The sequence below is a fragment of the Oncorhynchus clarkii genome, chromosome 9 (genome assembly GCF_045791955.1).
Source record: "Oncorhynchus clarkii lewisi isolate Uvic-CL-2024 chromosome 9, UVic_Ocla_1.0, whole genome shotgun sequence".
Classification (NCBI taxonomy): Eukaryota; Metazoa; Chordata; class Actinopteri; order Salmoniformes; family Salmonidae; genus Oncorhynchus; species Oncorhynchus clarkii.
In genome coordinates, this window is record NC_092155.1 from 60,874,393 (window position 1) to 60,897,109 (window position 22,717).

Here is a 22,717-nt window from a genome sequence, read left to right on the forward strand (position 1 = left end):
TATGTATAAAGAGAGAGAGAGATTGCGAGAGTGAGTAAGAGAGTGAGAGATGCCTGTGTGCATGTGTTACAGGTGAGGCAATTTTACACACTGTACACTAACAGTAAAAAGCCTATTAGATCAGTGAGGAGAATACATGGAGAAAACTGAAATCCCTGCTCTTCCACAGAGCCTGGTAAATCATTAATGTGCTACGTAAAGACCAGCTGATCCTCATCTGTCACGCACACACAAAGTCCCTTTGTTTATACATTCTCTATTCAGGCACATCTAAACATTTCCCATACAGTGTTCCCTCTGCCACGCTTACACTGAAGCTATTCAGGCATCTCTTTCTTTTTTCACTTCCTCTATACAACCACATCTCTCACCTTCCATTTCAATCTCTCTTCTCACACACTCTATACAACCACATCTCTCACCTTCCATTTCAATCTCTCTTCTCACACTCTATATAACCACATCTCTCACCTTCCATTTTAATCTCTCTTCTCACACACTATACAACCACATCTCTCACCTTCCATTTTAATCTATCTTCTCACACACTCTATACATCTCTCTATGCCATCCTTCATTCCCAGCTCTCTTCTGATGGTTACTTTATTCTCTTCTTATGTGTTTGTCAGCCTCTATCAGTCCCGGCTCTCACCCAACTCTCTGACTCAGTGGTGCTTTTGGAGATGTTGGTTTGATTGCTGTCAACACCCGTACAGGGTAGAGGAGAAGAGTGTCCTTAAGTGCTCTGAAGCAGTGCCCTCCAGTGATACTTAAGATAAGATGGATATAAACAAACAAACACACACACAAAAACACAAACAAATACACACACAAACACACAAACACATACACACACCCTGCCAAAGTTGTTTTTCACAGATGTATTTTCACCCTCAGTACAAAATGTTGCTGCCATCTACTGCTTTAAGTAGAAAACATTTTGTCAACGAACCTTGTTCTCTCAAAGACACACAAGTATTGTCCAAATAGCTGAGAAAATTATGTCAATAAATATAAATAGTTTATTAGCAGTTTATTATATGTTTTTTGACAGTTTATTGGCGATTATCTTCTTTAGGAAAATGAGGGGAAAAAAGCATTCAAAAACATGACTTACATCAGTAACAGTCTGAAAAATAAACTGAGCTACACTGGACTGGTCTGGTCTGGTAGTCATATGCTGATGCTGATGTGTAATAATGTAGTCATACACTGGTTAATACTAGAGACGTGCTGTGTCATTTCTAATGTGACATCTCTGCTTTGTCCGATTGGGATGAGAATGAGAATAAGAATATAAAAACGGTATATAAAATTAGACAACATCTAGGTAATACATTCTGCAGTTGCTTCCCTCACAACTTTTCTGTAGGTCACCAGGTGCTTCTGTGTATACAACATAATGCCATGCATACAGCACCATGTACATTGAAGCAATATGTGTCTTGCTGTATTTAGTTTTCAGTCCTTCATATTAATATTCACCGAGTGTACAAAACATTTGCTTTTTCCATAACATAGACTGACCAGATGAATCCAGCTGAAAGCTATGATCCCTTATTGACGTCACCTGTTAAATCCACTTCAATCAGTGTAGATGAAGGGGAGGAGACAGGTTGAAGAAAGATTTTAAGCCTTGAGACAATTGAGACATGGATTGTATATGTGTGCCATTCAGAGGGTGAATGTACAAAAAAAGATTGAAGTGCCTTTGAACGGGGTGTGGTAGTAGGTGCCAGGCAAGAAATGCAACACTGATGGGGTTTTTACACTCAACAGTTTCCCACGTGTATCAAGAATGGTCCACCACCCAAAAGATATCCAGCCAACTTGACACAACTGAGGGAGGCATTGGAGGCAACTTGGGCCAGCCCAGAATCCCCGTGGAACACTTTTGACACCTTGTAGTCCACAAATTGAGGATGTTCTGAGGGCAAAAGGGTGTGCAACTCAATATTAGGAATATTAGGTTCCTAATGTTTTGGTCACTCAGTGTATACAGTATATACTTTTGGTCCTCAGAACAGGCTCAATTCGTTGGGGCCTGGACTCTACAAGGTGTCGAAAGTGTCTCAAGGCTTAAAAATCCTTCTTTAACCTGTCTCCTCCCCTTCATCTACACTGATTAACAAGTGACATCAATAAGGGATCGTATCTTTCACCTGGATACACCTGGTCAGTCTATGTCATGGAAAGAGCAGATGTTCTTAATGTTTTTTATACTCAGTGTATATATATATATATTTATAACTGTTTTACAGAATTGTTTAATGTACAACCACCTGCAGTAAAGCCGCTCAAAATGTACACTACATTCCAATCATTTAGCAGACACTCTCATTGACAGCCACCCAAAGGAGCAATCAGGGACTTTATATATCTTGGTTTATCGAGTATATCTCAATACCTGAACATTTTAAAAAGACATCTTTACAAAAATATCATATTTGTGCCTCTGCCATCATAACTGGCTCACAACTGTCAGCCAATTGTTTGGCAAAGCGATAGCATATTGATTTAACATTGTGCCCTTACTCAATTCAGATAATTCAATGTCAGGAGAGTCGTTGATTGTTTTTACTGAAGCTCAATAGACAGGAAAAATATGTTGATATTTGACAATTTCAGACATGACAGGAGGACTCTAATGACACACCCACTACTCATTCATTCAATGGCATCTTTACAGTAAGAGCCAGCTTAATGGTTCAGTATGGTTTGGTTACCAAGGCAACTGTAAGTGGCACTTAACCCTGTGAGACCCACAGTTGCAAATATGCAATGTCTCCTAAATTGCATCCTGTACATTTCCTAAACCAAAAAAATCTAGTCAAACACTACATAGTGCATCTCCTTAGACCCAGATGTATCTCTTAGTATTATTGTTGTGTGTCAGTATGATTATTGGGGCTTCAGTAGCCTCTGAAACATGAGAAAACTGTCAACTCGTCTGAGACCATACTGGTCCCCTACACAAGCATATGTTGTAAGCCATCCATACCAGTACATTACTTTAAATATTAAGTAAGATATTGAGAAACAAACATTCTGAGCCAGAGCTAGAGGTAGTTTTGCAAGTGTTGCAAAAAGGCAACATAGGGCTTAAAGGGGAAATCTACAGTTCAAACAACAACAAAACGGACACCCCGCCACCTTTTTAGGTAAACAGCTTAGGGATGGGGCTGGAGACATGGCTATGAATGCAAGGCCTGACATGTTAGAGAGCTTGTTTCCCTTCCAAATTCTGGAAATATGGACAACCAAATACTTCAAGAGTAACGTTGTTCCCTCTACACTTCAAAATAACAAAAATGAATATATTTTTTTATGTCAGATTACTGACATTGACGACTAATAACTTTATGGCAAAGAAGCAAGATAGGAGATTCTCTCTCCAAGTTAAGCCAGAAAGATCAACCAAATATTACTTAAAGTTAGATGTTACATAGAAAACCCACAAAATAGTTGATGCTTTCGAAAATATAAATTTTTGATAGCAAAGTACTAACAATTCGATTGGTTAAGTTGATATTTATAGAATTTAACAGTTTTCTTATCGGAAAATGTTCATACCATTGAAGCCCAGTATTGCCTTTTTGCTACTTTTCCAGAACATTTTTTATAAACTTGAAATTCATGATGCAAGTATTTCTGAAAGGCAATACTTTCCCCCCCTCATTTGGATCAATGCTTGGGTCTCACAGGGTAAAAGGGCACAACACTTACTACAATTGATAGTGTATTTGTTCTTATTTACATGAAATAAACTTTTGACAATGTAAATATACAGTACCAGACAAATATTTGGACACCGACATATTTCTTTTCACTATTTTCTACATTGTAGAATAATAGTGAAGAAAACAAAACTATGAAATAACACATATGAAATCATGTAGTAACCAAAAAAGTGGGGATAGCCCCCTTTTTTTTCCCAATTTTCACCTAAATGACATACCCAAATCTAACTGCCTGTAGCTCAGGCCCTGAAGCAAGGATATGCATATTCTTGGTACCATTTGAAAGGAAACACTTTGAATGTATGAGAATATAACACAATAGATCTGGTAGAAGAAAATACAAAGTAAAAAACAACCTACCACCATCTTTGAAATGCAACAGAAAGGTCCCTGTTCCAGCCATCACTCTGGTTGTAATTCCGATGGTGTCCACAAGATAGCAGCAGTGTATGCGCAAAGTTTCCGACAGATACTTGAAGTATGAGCGAACTACATGACATTTAGTGTGAAGTCACCCAGGTACATTTGGGCAAATCGTGGAGACATTTGCATTCATATAATTTTTTTCTGCAAGAATATCGTCAAATCTGTATACTTGGACTTTGATTTAGCTTTTCCAGTATTAGTAGCCATATTATAAATTCAACATTTGCAAAACAACCAGTTTTCATAACTTCATAACTCTGAATATTCTTATAATTTTTGTCCAAAAGGAAAAGGCATGCTGTCGAACAAGGTTAGTTGCTACATTTTACAACAGATACAAGGTTTCCGGATACTCCCGTTGCTCTCTGACCAAATATGGTGCTCCTATAGGATATATTACACCCCTAATGATATAGGGAAGCCTCTTTATGTTCTGGGATCTTTGAGGAATACAAACAAACGTGATTGGACTGGTTGAAACAATGTGTAGGGTTAGATTTTCACAGATTCCTTTCTTTGCAAATTGAACGAGTGGAAATACCAAATCGATCGTGCATGCTATATGGACATTTTTAGGATATGAAAAATGATTTTATCTAACAAAATGACACTTCATGTTATCTCTGGGAGCCTTTGGATGATAAATCAGAGCAAGATTTCAGAATGTAAGTATACATTTCACCTTCAGAGGTGAATTTATCAAACCTATCGCGGTGGAAAAGTGTTTTGTTGTTAGGAGCTCTCCTCAAACAATAGCATGGCATTTTTTTTTCGCATTAATAGCTACTGTAAATTGGACAGTGCAGTTATATTAACACGAATTTAAGCTTTCAGCCAATATAAGACATTTATATGTACCGACATTTGTTGTTTCTCTAAAATCTGCGATGTTGACACAAGGTGCTGCATGATTTACAACTTTCCCGTTGACGGTACGCCTATCCCTATTAAACAAATCAAAATGTATTTTACATTTGAGATTCTTCAAAGTAGCCACCCTTTGCCTTGATGACAGCTTTGCACACTCTTGGCATTCTCTCAACCAGCTTCATGAGGTCATCACCTGGAATGCATTTCAATTAACAGGTGTGCCTTGTTAAAAGTTAATTTGTCGCATTTGAGCCAATTGTGTTGTGACAAGTTAGGGGTAGTATACAGAAGACAGCCATATTTGGTAAAAGACCAAGTCCATACAGTATTTAAAGCTTCACCTGGAATGCTTTTCCAACCGTTTTGAAGGAGTTCCCACATATGATGAGCACTTGTTGGCTGCTTTCCCTTCACCCTGCAGTCCAACTCATCCCAAACCATCTCAATTGGGTTGAGGTCAGATGATTGTGGAGGCCAGGCCATCTGATGCAGTACTCCATCACTCTCCTTCTTTGTCAAATAACCCTGACACAGCCTGGAGGTGTGTTGGGTCATTGTCCTGTTGAAAAACAAATAATAGTCCCATTAAGCGTAAACCAGATGGGATGGTGTATCGCTGCAGAATTATGTGGTAGCCATGCTGGTTAAGTGTGCCTTGAAATCAAAATAAATCACAGACAGTGTCACCAGCAAAGCACCCCCACAATATCACACCACCTCCTCCATGCTTTACGGTAGGAACTAGACATGCAGAGATCACCTGTTCACCTACTTTACATCTCACAAAGACACAGTGGTTACTACATAATTCCATATGTGTTATTTCATAGTTTTGATGTCATCACTACTATTCTACCATGTAGAAAATAGTAAAAACAAAAGAAAACACTTGAATGAGTAGGTGTGTCCAAACTTTTGACTGGTACTGTAATTGATTTGATTCTCTGACAGAAGCCACTCAAGTCTCTATAACATTGAAGTACATGCACATTACTAATGCGCGGGTTGACTCAGTTGACTCATTACCCGCAGTCCCCACAGATATCCGCGGGGCGGCCGGGATTAGGGTCATTAAATATTGGGTAGATGAATGGTGTGTGGGTTGGATATAGACAAAACAACACCTTAAAAAAGGGGAAATCAAATTAACATAATATACAAATCTGTATGTTAAGCTAGAGAAATCATTTTTTTTGCATGGGCTGCATTTCAATCCGCCAATATCGCCCTTCTGCATCTGTGGTGAAAGGTGTCAGAGTGGTATACAGAAGATAGCCCTATTTGGTAAAAGACCAAGACCATATTTTGGTAAGAACAGCTCAAATAAGCAAAGAGAAACAACAGTTGATCATTACTTTAAGACACGAAGGTCAGTCAATACAGAACATTTCAAGAATTTTTTAAGTTTCTTCAAGTGCAGTCGCAAACACCATCAAATGCTATGATGAAAATGGTTCTCATAAGGACCGCCACAGGAAAGGAAGACCCAGAGTTACTTCTAATGAACTTATCCTCAACAGCAGAGTTAACTGCACTTCAGATCGCAGCCCAAATCAATTCTTCACAGAGTTCAAGTAACAGAAACATCTCAACATCAACTGTTCAGAGGAGACTGCGTGAATCAGACCTTCATGGTCAAATTGTTAAAGGACACCAATAAGAAGGAGAGACTTGCTTGGGCCAAGAAACACGAGCATTGGACATTAGACTGGTGGAAATCTGTCCTTTGGTATCATGAGTCCAAATTTGAGATCTTTGGTTCCAACCGCCGTGTCTTTGTGAGACACAGAGTAGGTGAACGGATGATCTCTGCATGTGAGATTCCCACTGTGAAGCCTGGAGGAGGAGGTGTGATGGTGTGGGGGTGCTTTTCTGGTCACACTGTTGATGATTTATTTCGAATTCAATGCACACTTAACATGGCTACCACTGCACATGGCTACCACAGCATTCTGCAGCAATACACCATCCCATCTGGTTTACTCTTAGTGGGACTATCATTTGTTTTTCAACAGGACAATGACCCAACACACCTAATGACCCAATTGAGATGGTTTGGGATGAGTTGGACTGCAGAGTGAAGGAAAAGCAGCCAACAAGTGCTCAACATATGTGGGAAGTTCTTCAAGACTGTTGGAAAAGCATTACTCACGAAGCTCGTTGAGAGAATACCAAGAGTGTGCAAAGCTGTGAAGCTCATGAAGGCAAAGGGTGGCTACTTTGAAGAATAGAACATCTAAAATATATTTGGATTTGTTTAACACTTCTTTCGTTACTACATGATTCCATATGTGTAATTTCATAGTTTTGATGTCTTCACTACTATTCTGCAATGTACAAAATAGTTCAAATAAATAAAAACCCTTGAATGAGTAGGTGTGTCCAAACTTTTGACTGGTACTGTATGCGCATAATGTATAACTTTGGTAAGATTTTTTAAATATAAGTTTGCACATAATTCCCTGATACGTATCCAATATCACAACACAAATATATCATATTGATTCAAATGTTTTTAGTATATCTGTTACATATATTATTATATTCCACAGTATCAACAATACTAATCAGGGCTCCATTCAATATTGTATATACAATAGCATTTAGTTATTTATTTCATACAAATATCTTTACATTGTATAGATTGCACACAGCACAAACTATCTGTCGAAGTCACGTTGCTCTGAAAGTCACCACGATCAAATCAATACATAGAACAACATCATGGATCTATTTCATTCTCCAATTGAATGGTCAGAAGAATGTTACTATACAATACCACCCCTTCCCTTCTATCTACACTCTTAGAAAAAAGTGTTCCAAATGGATTCTTTGGCTGTCCACATAAGATAACCCTTTTGGGTTCAATATAGAACAATCGGTGGAAATGGTTCTACATGAAACCAAAAAGGGTTTTTCAAAGGTTTCTCTTTGGGGACAGGCGAAGAACCCTTTTAGGTTCTAGATAGCACCTATTTTTCTAAGAGTGTATGGTGGACTGGACATAGTATAGCCTGGGACTGTCGCATATTATTGCTCAGTATCATGAGGTATCATTTAATGTACTGTATACTGTCTCCATTGTCCTCTGAGACAGTCTTCCAGTGTCCCCAAACACGAGGACAATTCTATGGCAACTCCTGAGGGAGAGCAGAGAAGAGCTCTACATAAAGTAAACAAGCAGAGAAAAGACAGAGTTTGTGTTCCACTGGAACATCTTAAAATATGTACAAATAAACATGATCAACAGTTGATTAACATCAGCCAGAAACCAGCTGTTAAAAGGCACAAATAATATTACTGTATAGTACAACATTACCAAAAGTCACAGTAAAACAAACTGAGTGAGTAGCGTTGTGTGTAGTTTGAAAAAGCAAGTTTACGGTATATTCCAAAGGGGATATGGTTTGATACTGTCACTGATCCTGGGCCCTCAGAATGATATGATTATGCTTTCCTCAAACAGTGTGTATATTTTTGCTTCGCTACGACAGGTAACTGCCAAAATAAAGGAAACACTTGAGTAAATGAGAGATACAAAGTATGTTGAAAGCAGGTGCTTCGAAACAGATGTGGTTCCACAGTTAATTAAACAATTAACATCCCATCTGGCTTAGGACCATGCATAAAAGAGGGGTCTCAAAGGAGCATAGTGGTCTGTCTGTCTCAGTCACCAGGTCTCAACCCAGTTGAACACTAATGAGAGATTCTAGAGCGGCGCCTGAGACAGTTTTCCACCACCATCACTAAAACACCAAATTATGGAATTTCTTGTGGAAGAATGGTGTCACATCCCTCAAATAACGTTCCAGATACTTGTCAAATCTATGCCAAGGCCCAACGCCCTATTAAGACACTTTATGTTGTTGATTCCTTTATTTTGGCAGTCACCGCTAGATTACCAATTATTCTATGACTCCTCTTCCTCTCCCTCTTTCTCGCTGTTTTCCTATAACCCCGTTCTCCTGTATGAACCCAGTCCTCTGTTGGCTGGGTGTGAGGCAGGAGCCTGGGAGTAGCAGGCACGGTGCCCCCAGAACGGCCCCTTCTGTGAGGGCCAGGGAGAGGCCAGAGACACAGGCAGCAGGAATACTGCCGCCCGAGTGGCTGGCTCCACACTCTGCGTTCTCCAGCTCTGAGGATGTAGTGAGGAAGAAAAAGGGTTCTCTCTGTAGTGGAGAGGTCACGCGAGACTCCAAGGAGAGCAGGTTGTTCAGGGACTGAGAGCTCTCTTTCTCCACCCATTCAATCTGCTCAGGGACTGAGAGCTCTCTCTCTCCACCCATTCAATCTGCTCAGGGACTGAGAGCTCTCTCTCTCCACCCATTCAATCTGCTCAGGGACTGAGAGCTCTCTCTCTCCACCCATTCAATCTGTTCATGATCCTCACCACTGTCCTCATAATTTCTACTCTCCCACTTTATCTCCCTCAACCTCTCATCCTCCAACTCCCTCTGTCTTTCCATTTCCCATTTTCTCCTGTTCCTCGCCTTCTCTTCCACATCCTCTTCCTCTTCATCTTCCTCCTCCTCTTTCACTTACTCCTCCACATCCTCCTACCCCCTTTCGTTCACCTCCTCTGCTTCTTAATTTTCCTCAGTTTTCTCATTGTTCTCCCTCTTCCTGACCGTCTCCTCACTCCTGCTTTTCCCCTCCCTCCCTCCCTCCCTCCCTCCCTCCCTCCCTCCCTCCCTCCCTCCCTCCCTCCCTCCCTCCCTCCCTCCCTCCCTCCCTCCCTCCGCCTCTGTGTGTATATAATCATTGTCATAGTTCCTCAGTGCATCTCTGGGTAAACTGTGAGAGCCTCCCTTGTTCCTGCTCTTCCTCCTGCTATCCTTCCCTCTCACCTGAGTCCTCTCTCACAGACCACCGCCTCCTGTCTCACTGCCCTCCTTCTGTCTCTCAGGATCAGGGTCTGAATCAAGGCTGTGTCTTACTGCCCCTGCTCCTTTCTCTCCCTGATCTCCTTCCTTTCTTCTTCCTTTATCTCCCCTTTCGAAGACCTCCCCCGCTTCTTCACCTTGGATCTGTGGATGCGGCCCTCAAGGCGGGCCAGGTCTACTGGAGCCACACTCTGCTCCTCGGGGTGCTGCTGTGGGAGGGAGGGGGAGGTGACTCTGCGCTCACGGACTGATGGAACACACAGGGACAGGACATAGGAAGCAGGGAACAGAGAGAGCACAATGAATAGGTGGAGAAGATAATAAGGAGAGTTAGAGAAGCAGGTGATGTTACATAATCACTGTAGAAGAACTCCAGAGTTCACAGAGCATTTCCCTGTCAGAAGCTGTAGCTGTATGTGTGTAGGTTGTGTTGTGTAACAACAGCTGCTACTTCCCTGACCCTCAGGTAACACTTCATTATATTACAATACTTATCAACATTGTGTGCTCTCATGCAGAATGTCAACTGTGCTGTTGAAGCATATAGATCACTAGCTCTCTTTTACATTCAGCAACACTACTGGCAGGTTGCACACTAGAAATAATTCAACCAAGGGATATTGGTTGTCATTGATTTACCTAGCTAAGTCATTTTTAAAACTGAGGTTTAAGCTATAGGGCTCTATTTTAACAAACCTAAGGCAATGGTCAATCTAAGCGCAGGTGGTAGCGCTATAGGTTAAGGGGCGTGTCAGAAATATTTTTGCTATTTTCAATATCACAATTATAGTCACATTTACTGCATTGTCGCGAAACGTCTGGGTTTTAATGAATAAACAAGTTGTGGGTTTGTAGAGGCTTGGCCCCTCACTGGCCAATCAGAACGCCTACAATGCATAGATACAAATGGAATGTCAGCTCACTGTTTTACTCCTTTCAAACTTTATATTTTAATGACGCTTTGGTGATTACGATTTATTTTCAAGCAGTCTCAGGAGCCAAACCCTTTATTGTCAGTCTTGACTGCTTTGAGATTGCATTGGGCAGACAAAAAAAGCCTTCATTGAGAGGAGGCGAGGATATGCTAAGATTTTAATCAAATAAAATGAAATGGGAAAAACATCAGTTTTTTATGTTTCTAAATACGAAGTATACATGCACCAAAAGCACATTAGACTACTCTTGTTCCATGTGCATATGGGCAGTGAGCGTCACGGCTGGATAGGATGCGTTTCCGCTGTCAAAATTCATGCCATAACCAACTGGGTTACCGCTAAAACCAGCTTTTGGTTGGTCCTATCAGTGCCCATCGGAGCGTTAGCGCTGGAAAATGCCCGTGCACCAGTTTTGACATGACGAAATTGCAAACTAACGTGCGTTTGACAATAGCGTCACCTTAACCGCAGCAGAACACAGAACACCTTTAGTTATACCCCGGTCTCAAGACAATTCAACATATGATTTCAACACGTGGGTGATCATGGTCTCACGATGAGGATGTCGACGTACAGTGACACATAATATATTTTCAACAACGACGACTGTAAAGACAACATAGGAAGTGAGGAGAAGAGGAATGTAGAGAGACAAATAAATGGAGGACTAACAGGAACGATCACCAACCGCGTATTCTCTGTCCGGCCGATGACATAGAAGCAAGGCTCTCCTAGCTTGGAGTTGGTCATACATAGAGACAGACTGGACAGCTCCACTGAGAGGGAGAGAAGAGGAACGGAGGAAGAGAAAATAATTAGAGAAAGATGTGTAGGGGAAAAAAGGGAAAGAAGACAAGAAATAAAGAGAGAGCAAAGGGAAACATGTTGGTGAAGGTAAGATAGAATGTGGAGATGGAGAGTCCAAAGAATGAATCACAAGGAATGGTGAAATAATAGAAGGAAGCAAAGCCCCCAAAAGAGAAACAAGAAACGTGGTGTTAGTAATTTAGAGGTTATACATTCAAGAGAGATACTATACACCCAAGAGAGATACTATACACCCAAGAGAGATACTATACACCCAAGAGAGATACTATACACCCAAGAGAGATACTATACACCCAAGAGAGATACTATACAACCAAGAGAGATACTATACACCCAAGAGAGATACTATACAGCCAAGAGAGATACTATACAGCCAAGAGAGATATTATACACCCAAGAGAGATACTATACACCCAAGAGAGATACTATACACCCAAGAGAGATACTATACACCCAAGAGAGATACTATACACACAAGAGAGATACTATACACCCAAGATAGATACTATACACCCAAGAGAGATACTATACACACAAGAGAGATACTATACACACAAGAGAGATACTATACATCCAAGAGAGATACTATACACCCAAGCTGATATTATACACCAAAGAGAAATATACACCCAAGATAGATATTATACACCCAAGAGAGATATTATACACCCAAGAGAGATACTATACACCCAAGACAGATACGGTACACCCAAGAGAGATAATATACACCAAAGAGAAATATACAACCAAGATAGATATTATACACCCAAGAGAGATACTATACAGCCAAGAGAGATACTATACAGCCAAGAGAGAAATTATACACCAAAAATAAATATACACTCAAGACAGATATTATACACTCAAGAGAGATATTATACACCAAAAAGAGATAAACAACATAAGTTGTGACAGTTTGAGGAGGATTCTCTAGTGGCTATGCTAAGTTGAATGTTATGATTCTCTCTAGTAATATTGACACCTTATCCTCAGTCCTCATCCCACCTATTCTTTTCTCACACCTTGTCTCTTAAAATCAAATGAAACTGAGTGACAGTTTGCGCAGTAGGAGGAGTGTCTCTGGGGTTTTACAGTGTTTCCACCCCCCTGTCCTTTTCTCTATCTTACCGTAGTCAGGGACGTATCCATTGCCTTTCTTTAGAACCAGGTATATGCGGTGTCCTCCCCTGCGTATCTGCTCTACTGCCTGGCTGTGGGTCATCCCTGTTGTGCTGTCCCCGTTGATCTCCACCAACTGGTCACTCACCTACAGTACACAGTGACAGCATAATCAGTTGTTGTATGAAATAGTATCTCATAATGTACGTAATATCATGTTTTGGCAACAAAACTTTATTTCCTGAGTTGAGATAACTTACAGTTTACTGTGAAATATTAGACACCCCATTCTTTAAAGAGGTACACAATACACTCACCTGTATTTTGTGGCTGCGTGAGGCAGGTCCCCCCTCCATCAGTCCCAATACATACAGACCCATGTTGTACTCACTGCCCCCTCGCAGGCTGAACCCAAACCCTGTCTGCCCGCGGTCTAGATCCACACTGTAATACCTAGAGTCATGCTATAAGAAACATGGAGGGAGAGATGGACAGAATGAGATCGAGATCTCAACTTAAAGTGGAAAATACATGTCAGTGTTTTGCAGATGAATTTGGGCTTACTCTTAAAAAGGTGTGGATCATTGACACAAACATAATGGATGGCTGCTGTCCTCACCTTGGGTCGTGACCTGTGACCTTTCCTGCTTGTGTAATTGGGGTCATAATCTGTGGTCTCTGATAGGCTGGAGGAGTCTGGGAAAGAAATAAGGGAGAGTGGTTAGCATAGAGAGGTACAAGAAGTTAACGCGTCAGTACAGAGGGGAGATGCATAGTATCTTAGTTATCCTCTGAGCATTAATGGGGAGTATGCAAGCAAGTGGATTGTGTGCATTTCGGTTTTTATTGTGTTTTTGGAAATGTGTGTGTGTATAACATTGTGTGTATTTCTCTATGCTCACAGGTGCTAGGACGGGGGATGATGGTGAGGCGTAGGGTGTTTCCAGCTCTGCGGAGGATGTGGGCAAGCTCCCGGTGTGAAAGGGTCACCACAGAATGCCCCTGAACAGCCTCCAACCGGTCACCGGGCCTTATCTGACCGCTCCTCGCTGCAGGACTGCCCCGACGCACCGTCACGAACCGGTGAGGGAGGAGGGAGGCAGCTGAAAAGAGTGTGAGAGAGAGAGAGAGAGAGAGAGAGAGAGAAAGAGAGAGGGAGAGAGAGAGAGAGAGAAAGAGAGAGAGAGAGAGAGAGAGAGAGAGAGAGAGAGAGAGAGAGGGAGAGAGAGAGAGAGAGAGAGAGAGGGAATAACAATAACACATTTTATTTGTGGTAAAGTTATTAACATTATTATTATTACTAACAGTCTAGTATGTTCCTGTCTTATTGGCCCATCGTTGTTGTATGTTTACTTTGACAATGTAAGTGTTTTACTTTCCATGTCAAAGTATATTGAATAGAGATGGAGAGAGAGAGGGAGAGAGGGAGAGGGAGAGAGAGAGAGAGAGAGAGAGAGAGAGAGAGAGAGAGAGAGAGAGAAAGGCAGGTATTGAAGTTCCACAGTAAAACCTCTTCAACCCCTAATTAGTCCTGGATCGATACAGCGGAAGAAAATGTATCTCAACCCTCCGACACCAAACCACTGGTTGAAGCACATTTATGCAGTATATACTTGAACGTTTAACAATAAAAAAAATGTAAGGTTAAACACATCTCAAGAGACTGAAACTGCCCTGTTTCTCCCCAATAATTGTATTTTCATTAGAGTTTGTCGCTAATTAGAACACCTCTTTAAAAGTCACAGTGAAGAACTAGTGAGTAAGGTCATCTAAGAGAAAGAACAGAGAGACAAGTTGTGAATCATCCTGGTTTGCTGCAGAATCCCTCAAAACAAGCTGTAACTAAACCTTGGCTGTTTTTGACTGCACTTAAGTCAGTATCTACTCTCTTCCGTCTGCTTTTCTCTTTCTCTTTCCATCTCCAAAACTAATTTGTCCTCCTTCATCCCCCCATCAATCAGTCCATCGCTCTATCCCCGACACAACAATGACCATTTCCTGTCCTTTTGATATGACATGTCTTCTAACAGTGTTTTTCAACCTTTTGTAGTACCAGCGACAAGCAAAGAATGGTTGTCTCTGATATCTATAAACTCTAGAATAAAATAATTCCCTCTGTCCATCTCTCTATTCCAATACTACAATCCTTAAAGTCATTTTCTAAACTGTAAGCAAAAATGTGCTTACATTCTGCATAATTAGCCTTCCATTAGCAAAGGACACTAACAGTTCCCTGGTCTATACTGACCTATTTAAACATACTCTCTCTTTCAAGCACACTTTATTCAGTCTTTGATGTTTGTGCTTGCTTGACATTTTCCCTGACTGTGAGAAGAACACTGTCCAAACTTACCCAGCCCTCCCCCTCAACTTAGCTTACAAAACATCACTCACACTGACTCACCCTCTCTGTCATGCACAACATCAGCGACACAGAGGGCAGCTAAGGTGAAAAATGGTGTGTGTGAGTATGTTTTGTATGTGTGTGCTTCTCTGACAAACTGTTAGATCAAAAAAATATGTCAAACATAATTTTTCATCTTAAAAATATTACCCGGGTCATACCATCACTCTCCCAGCCAGATGCAGAGAAACTCATCCACGCCTTCCTCTTCTCTCGGATCGACTACAGTAATGTTCTGTTTGGGGACCCCCCACCCAAATCAGTACAGAGGCTCCAACTAATCCAGAACAGTGCTGCCAAGGTTCTTACCAGGACCAAGAATTCGGACCATATCACACCGATCCTGGCCCAACTCCACTGGCTACCAGTCAACTACAGGATCGACATTGTCATGTTTGTATTTAAAGCCTTGAATGGGCTGAGCCACACCTACATCAGCGACCTCATCTCAAACAGCGAGCCACCTTGCACTCTCCACCTGCCACTCACCACTGCTTCAAGTCCCCAAGACACGTCTCTGAACTACGGGGGACCGAGCCTTCTGCCGCCTTGCCCCTCGCCTATGGAATACTCTCCCTGACCATCAGAGAACCGCTACACCCCTCTAAACTTTTACCAGCCTTGATTCTAAATGTGTTATTTTTATTGTATGTATATATTTGTTTTATTCTTCGGTAGAGCTTTCAAATAACTCTAATGAAAAGCGCAATACAAATTACATTTATGATTATTATTATTATTACTGGTACTTTTACTACAATTACTACTTTTACTACTTTTATTACAATTACTACAATTACCACTTGTAGGATTACATCCACAACTACAGTACAACTGTTAACTGCTTACAGTACACCTCAGGCCATGAATGACTGAAACTCCAATGGTGCTCAAGGAAACAGTATGAGAAACATATTGCAGATGTTGAACTAATTGACAGCTTTGATGCAAATCTGTCATGTTCCTTTCAGTTAAACAACATTTTCATACACACACACACACACACACACACACATGCACGCAAATACACACGTACGCACAAACGCAGACATACTCATACAGTGGCATAACTCACACAAAGCATTTAGACAGAAACCAGAAAGTCGCAACATAATTACGTTTGGAGTCCTTGACAGTTCTCAAAGCAGACTGCAGTCTTTCCAACATGGCTCTTTGAATTACATATGTAGCGCAAAAAATCCTGAATTCCAACAAAACAGCTTGGAGATGCTTACATCTAAATGAATGGGGTCAGACCAATAAAAACACAATGAACTAAAACATGTCCCTGCTGTTGCTCTGGTTCAGTGTAACGTCTAAAGCAATTCAGAGAGAGAGAGAGAGATTGAGAGCGAGAGAGGCGGGAGAGAGAGGGGGGAGGGAGTTTTAATCTTTAGAGAAACCAGACTGAATCCTTTCACTGCAGAGAGAAGGGAGGGAGACTGTGGTATATAGAAAAGGATAGATTATGGAATAGAGAGAGAGAGAGAGCGAGGCAGGGAGATGGAGACTATGGTTATTGAGAGAGAGGTGAAATGCAGGTGTGAGAGGATAATGGAGAGAGAGACATTCTTTGTGCTGTTGAGACAAGACAGCATTAATGTATGTTAGCTTTGCCCATAAAGCAAATTGAACTGCATTAGAATTGGTCAGAGAGGCAAATACAAAGAGAGGGGAAACTGCTGGGCAAACACTGGTTGAATCAAAGTTGTTTCCGCAACATTTAAATTAAATTACGTTGAACCAACGTGGAATATACGTTGAATGGACATCTGTGCCCAGTGGGATGGAATGGTTGGTATACTGTAGCTAACCTGGTATTTAATGAATGCCCTCTAGCTAATAGTTTATCGGGTGGGATGTTTTCCCCTTCACAGCCACAATGAGAACACAAACTAGCTTCATTGTGCTGTTAAGGGTGTAGGATCTTAATTTGATCACTTATGTTGCTGCAGATGAGTTCAATGATTTACATAAATTCACTGAAAACCCACACTAACACACAATTTTATTAACAGTATTGCACTTTTCATGTAGACTACTTTTGGCCAGCTAAGAGCCTAAGCACCGATCAAGCAACATTATGAACTAAACATTAAAATCCTGTTGCTGCGGGATTATTTTTCTGTGACAATATAGGTCAAATTAAGATCCTACATCTGTAACGTGACAGAGTTGCAGAGGTGCAGTATACTGTAGTATTACAGCAGGCTTAGGATTGTACTGGTGTAAAGCAGCATGTTATCATCAAAAGGTTATTCTGTTGGAGGCAAATGGAGCTGACAGGCTGATGTAGATAAGAGCACTGACACATATAAAACCTGTGTGGCTTAGCTCCTAATAGCCCTGTGGCATGGGTCTTCACGCTGGATAATCTCACTATTGATTCCATTAATTGTCACGAGGGCTAGTGTATGTAGTACACACGCAAATCCCACACACATACATATTCATAAAATGCACTTGAACACATGGGCACCACCACACAAAATATTACACCCTATAACAGCAATGTAACACTTCAACACACACACACACACACACACACACACACACACACACACACACACACACACACACACACACACACACACACACACACACGCACACACACACACACACACACACACGCACACACACTCACACACACACACACACACACACACACACACACACACACACACACACACACACACACACGCACACATACGCACACATACGCAAACACTAGGAAGGAAGCAGCGTAACAAGATCCCAGCTTCAGCATAATGGGGAAGGGAAATGGGGTAAATGCAGTGCAATATATGCTGTCATTGGACTGTTTTTGTGTTTTATGACTCCATATTATCTGGAGTACTGGCTGAAACACTAAAAAGATCATGAGCAGTGTGCAGGCTGACATCATCATGGGGATAGTGGGGGGGGGGGGGCTGTCTTTAAGTGACAGAGACCTGTGACTCATCATCATGACTCAGTGACTGTTGTGCAGCCATAATTATTTATTCATCAAACTACAGAACAGTATGTCCAGTTAGGAAGCCTTTCTCTTCATGTGAAAGACTGACTGTTCACTGGGTGATGACTGCCATTGACATTTGTTGGGGACAAGATAAGGGATTTGGTCTAAAAAGTTATGATTCCTATTTTCTGCAGAAACTGCAATACAATACCTCACCGACTTTCAAGCGAAGGAAAACTGAAACTCAATCCAATCAATAAGAAGATGCATATTTGCCAATATTTTGTGTTCTGCTACAAATTAACTAGTTCTCACCTTTCCCCTTCTCTACATCCTGTGAAGCGATGACAAATCCGAACCCCTCTCCTGGCTTCCTCCTCAGCTCCACATCGAATCCCCGGGGTGCACGATTCCGTCCCCCTCCCTCTTGCCCTGGTCCTGGGACCACCACCCCCCTGTCCCTCTCATCCTCTATGCCCACGTTCAGCCAGTCTTTGGGCTCCATGGTGAGGGTGACTGGGACTGACTCCAGGAAACTGGTGCTCTGGACCAGAGAGGAGCGCACCATGGCTGGGGGAGGGGGAGGAGGGGTGGAGGTGGGACGGGGTGGGAAGAGGACAACTGCAGGGGGCGATGGGTTCTTGTCTGAGGCCACAGGTGAAGGAGGGGGGCGAAGGAGTGGTGAGGGGACTTTCCGTATAGAGTTGGGGGAGATGGAAGAATGATGGGGACCTGAAGATGGGGAATAACATCACTAAATGAATTGTTGAGAGACTTTCTTTAGGTTTTATTCATTACTGAGAAACAATGTAATGAATGCAGTAAATAAAATCTCCTAAAAACAAGTTTGCAGTAAAGTAGCTAATGTTCTTACCTCCTCTGTGAACCAATAGGATAACTTCTTTTTGTTTGGTGTATTCCTGGAGAACTCGTTGTATCTGGAGGGAAAGGTATCAATTTAGTATATCTGATTTAACTTGACCTAATCTTATGTATTCTCCATCTCTTTCATATCTTCTTTCTCTCCACGTTTCCCTCCTCAGTACCTGTGCAAAGCTGAGACTCTGGACGTCGACTCCGTTGATCTTCATGATGGCATCCCCTGGCTGTAGGGAGGAGCACTGCCTTCTATCCCAGACCCTCTTGATCAGGGCCAGCCTGCCCCCCTGTCCCCCGGCCGTCACACTGAAGCCCATATCTCCTCCCCCCTCACATTGAGCCAGGGCTACAGGCACCAGCTCCCCTCCACCTCCAACCCCACCTCCTCCGACCCCACCTCCGCTGCACAGGCTCATCAACCCTGGAGACGAGATGCTGCTGTGACTGCCACTGCCACTGGTGTTGCTATGGAAGCCGATTTGTGGGCTGTCGGGGGTGGGAGGGGGTCTCAGCAGGGAAGCCTGGGGCCTGATGAGGCGGGAGTATACCCCTCCGCCTGGGGAGGATGAAAGGCGGGGTCTTCCTGACTGGGACATGGGCAGTCTGGACACAGGGAGTGTGGAAGAGGTGGACAGGTCGCTCTCTGACAGGTCACTCTTAGAGGTTCTGTAGCGCAGGGGCTGAGGGGGGGTAGAGAGGGAGTTATTGTTGTGGTTACGGATCATGGATGCCCTGCAGAGGAAGAAAAGAGACAGAAAGATAGTCAGTGTTCTCCATTAAAGTCAAATACAGTTGAAGTTGGAAGTTTACATACACTTAGGTTAGAGTCATAAAATGTTGTTTTTCAACCACTCCACAAATTTCTTGTTAACAAACTATAGTTTTGGCAAGTCGGTTAGGACATCTACTTTGTGCATGACACAAGTCATTTTTCCAACAATTGTTTACAGACAGAATATTTCACTTATAATTCACTGTGTCACAATTCCAGTGGGTCAGAAGTTTACATACATTAAGTTGACTGTGGCTTTAAACAGCTTAGAAAATTACAGGAAATGATGTCATGGCTTTAGAAGATTCGGATAGGCTAATTGACATAATTTGAGTCAATTGGAGGTGTACCTGTGGATGTATTTCAAGGCCTACCTTCAAACTCAGTGACTCTTTGCTTGACATCATGGCAAAATCAAAAGAAATCAGCCAAGACCTCAGAAAAAAATTGTAGACCTCCACAAGTCTGGTTCATCCTTGGGAGCAATTTCCAAACACCTGAACGTACCACGGTCATCTGTACAAACAATAGTACGCAAGTATAACCACCATGGGACCACGCAGCCGTCATACCTCTGAGGAAGGAGACGCGTTCTGTCTCCTAGAGATGAACGTACTTTGGTGCGAAAAGTGCAAATAAATCCCAGAACAATAGCAAAGGACCTTGTGAAGATGCTGGAGGAAACAGGTACAAAAGTATCTATATCCACAGTAAAACGAGTCCTATATCGACATAACCTGAAAGGCTGCTCAGCAAGGAAGAAGCCACAGCTTCAAAACCGTCATAAAAAAGACAGACTACGGTTTGCAACTGCACATGGGGACAAAGATCGTACTTTTTGGAGAAATGTCCTCTGGTCTGATGAAACAAAAATGGAACTGTTTGGCCATAATGACCATTGTTATGTTTGGATGAAAAAGGGGGAGGCTTGCAAGCCGAAGAACACCATCCCAACTGTGAAGCACAGGGGTGGCAGCATCATGTTGTGGGGGTGCATTGCTGCAGGAGGGACTGGTGCACTTCACAAAATAGATGGCATCAGGAGGATGGAAAATTATGTGGATATATTGAAGCAACATCTCAAGACATCAGTCAGTAGGTTAAAGCTTGGTCGCAAATGGGTCTTCCAAATGGATAATGACCCCAAGCATACTTCCAAAGTTGCGGCAAAATGGCTTAAGGACAACAAAGTCAAGGTACTGGAGTTGCCATCACAAAGCCTTTACCTCAATCCCATAGAACATTTGTGGGCAGAACTGAAAAAGCGTGTGCGAACAAGGAGGCCTACAAACCTGACTCAGTTACACCAGCTCTGTCAGGAGGAATGGGCCAAAATTCACCCAACTTATTGTAGGAAGCTTGTGGAAGTCTACCCAAAACGTTTGACCCAAGTTAAACAATTTAAAGGTAATGCTACCAAATACTAATTGAGTGTATGTAAACTTCTGACCCACTGGGAATGTAATGAAAGAAATAAAAGCTGAAATAAATAATTCTCTCTACTATTATTCTGACATTTCACATTCTTAAAATAAAGGACGCCATTGAGATTGACCTAAAACAGGGATTTTTTACTAGGATTAAATGTCAGGAATTGTGAAAAACTGAGTTTAAATGTATTTGGCTAAGGTGTATGTAAACTTCTGACTTCAATCTGTATCTGTAAATTACATTGTGTGTGGGTGTGCGTGTGTGTGTGTCACCTGTGTGAGCCGATGGCTGAGACCACCTCACTGTCACTCTGGGAGTTATCCGGGGCCTGCAGGTGGGCGAGACCCCTCAGGGAGCGGGGTGGGCGGACCGGGGGGGTAATGACAGTGATGCTGCCACTGGAACGTCTATAAGATGGTGGTGTAGGGGAGGTGGAGTCAGATAGGTGACGCCTGGAACGTCTGTAGGAGGGCGGCTCGGCAGAGTCAGCGGGGTGCACACTAGACCGTCTGTATGAGGGTGAATCAAAGGCAGTGGAGTCAGAGAGATGTCCACTGGATATTCTATAAAAGGGTGATGAAGGGGCCGTGGAGTGAGCGAGGTTTCCACTGGAGTGTCTGTAAGAGGGTGGCGGTCGGGTAGCTGTGGAGGTGGCATTCCCATTGGCATCCAGTCCCGGCCCAACTCCTGGACCCATATAACCCACGTCATGGTGGTGAGAAAGGACGCCATTGAGATTATGATACTGGGTCTGGGTTGGGGCTGTGGATGGGCGGGGGAGGAGCTGGTGTAATGGCTGGGGCTGAGTGGTGGTAGGTGGGAGGAGGGGGTCACAGACATCAGTTGACCCAGGATGGGGCTGCTTGAGGCATCCGTCTGTGTTGTAGAGCATGGGGTAGCCCCTACGGAGGACCATGTCCACACTGTGGCCCACAGGCACTGCCTTCAGCATCTCCACCACCTCTTTATGAGACGTTCCCAGGACACAGACGTCGTTGATGTACACCAGGATATCCGCTGTGGGGACCAAGAGGATGGGTTGAAAGGCTTCTGGTTCAGTTATCCCACAGCATTAGTATACCTTTAAAACCTGCATATAGAACATCACATCATCTATTTGCAAATTGTTTGAGGGATATTGTAGTTCTAGTTCATAAATGCTATGCTATTTTTGTGTGGGTATGTGTGAAATGTAATTTTACCAACTAATCCCTCTGTATCCCAACCTTCTAAAATGCTCAACTCTGGGTGCATGTGACAGGTGTCACAGTCTGTATTAGTGGGTGTTTATTGTGTGTTAGTGTACACATACAGTATGTACGTGTGTTGCTGGATGTGATGATAGCTAGATTAGGATTAGGGATTGATTGAGATCTACTCTCTGTGGGAGATCACAGAAAAATCCCACCACTATAATCCAGCTCCAGTGAGCGAGAGAGAGAGAGAGAGAGAGAGAGAGAGAGAGAGAGAG

The 22,717-nt window shown here is 42.4% G+C and overlaps 1 protein-coding gene across 1 annotated transcript in view; it reads right to left on the reverse strand.

Moving 5' to 3' along the window:
* Positions 1-10,043: 10,043 nt before the first annotated feature.
* Positions 10,044-22,717, reverse strand: part of LOC139417321 (membrane-associated guanylate kinase, WW and PDZ domain-containing protein 3) — a 56,707-nt gene continuing 44,033 nt past the window's right edge. Inside the window, 12 exon segments of the mRNA XM_071166590.1 lie at positions 10,044-10,166; positions 11,527-11,630; positions 12,811-12,949; positions 13,119-13,265; positions 13,421-13,497; positions 13,704-13,904; positions 16,324-16,376; positions 18,470-18,896; positions 19,039-19,102; positions 19,211-19,775; positions 21,519-21,623; positions 21,825-22,263. Of these exon segments, the coding sequence (XP_071022691.1) occupies positions 10,095-10,166; positions 11,527-11,630; positions 12,811-12,949; positions 13,119-13,265; positions 13,421-13,497; positions 13,704-13,904; positions 16,324-16,376; positions 18,470-18,896; positions 19,039-19,102; positions 19,211-19,775; positions 21,519-21,623; positions 21,825-22,263 (2,393 nt within the window). The 3' untranslated portion in view covers positions 10,044-10,094.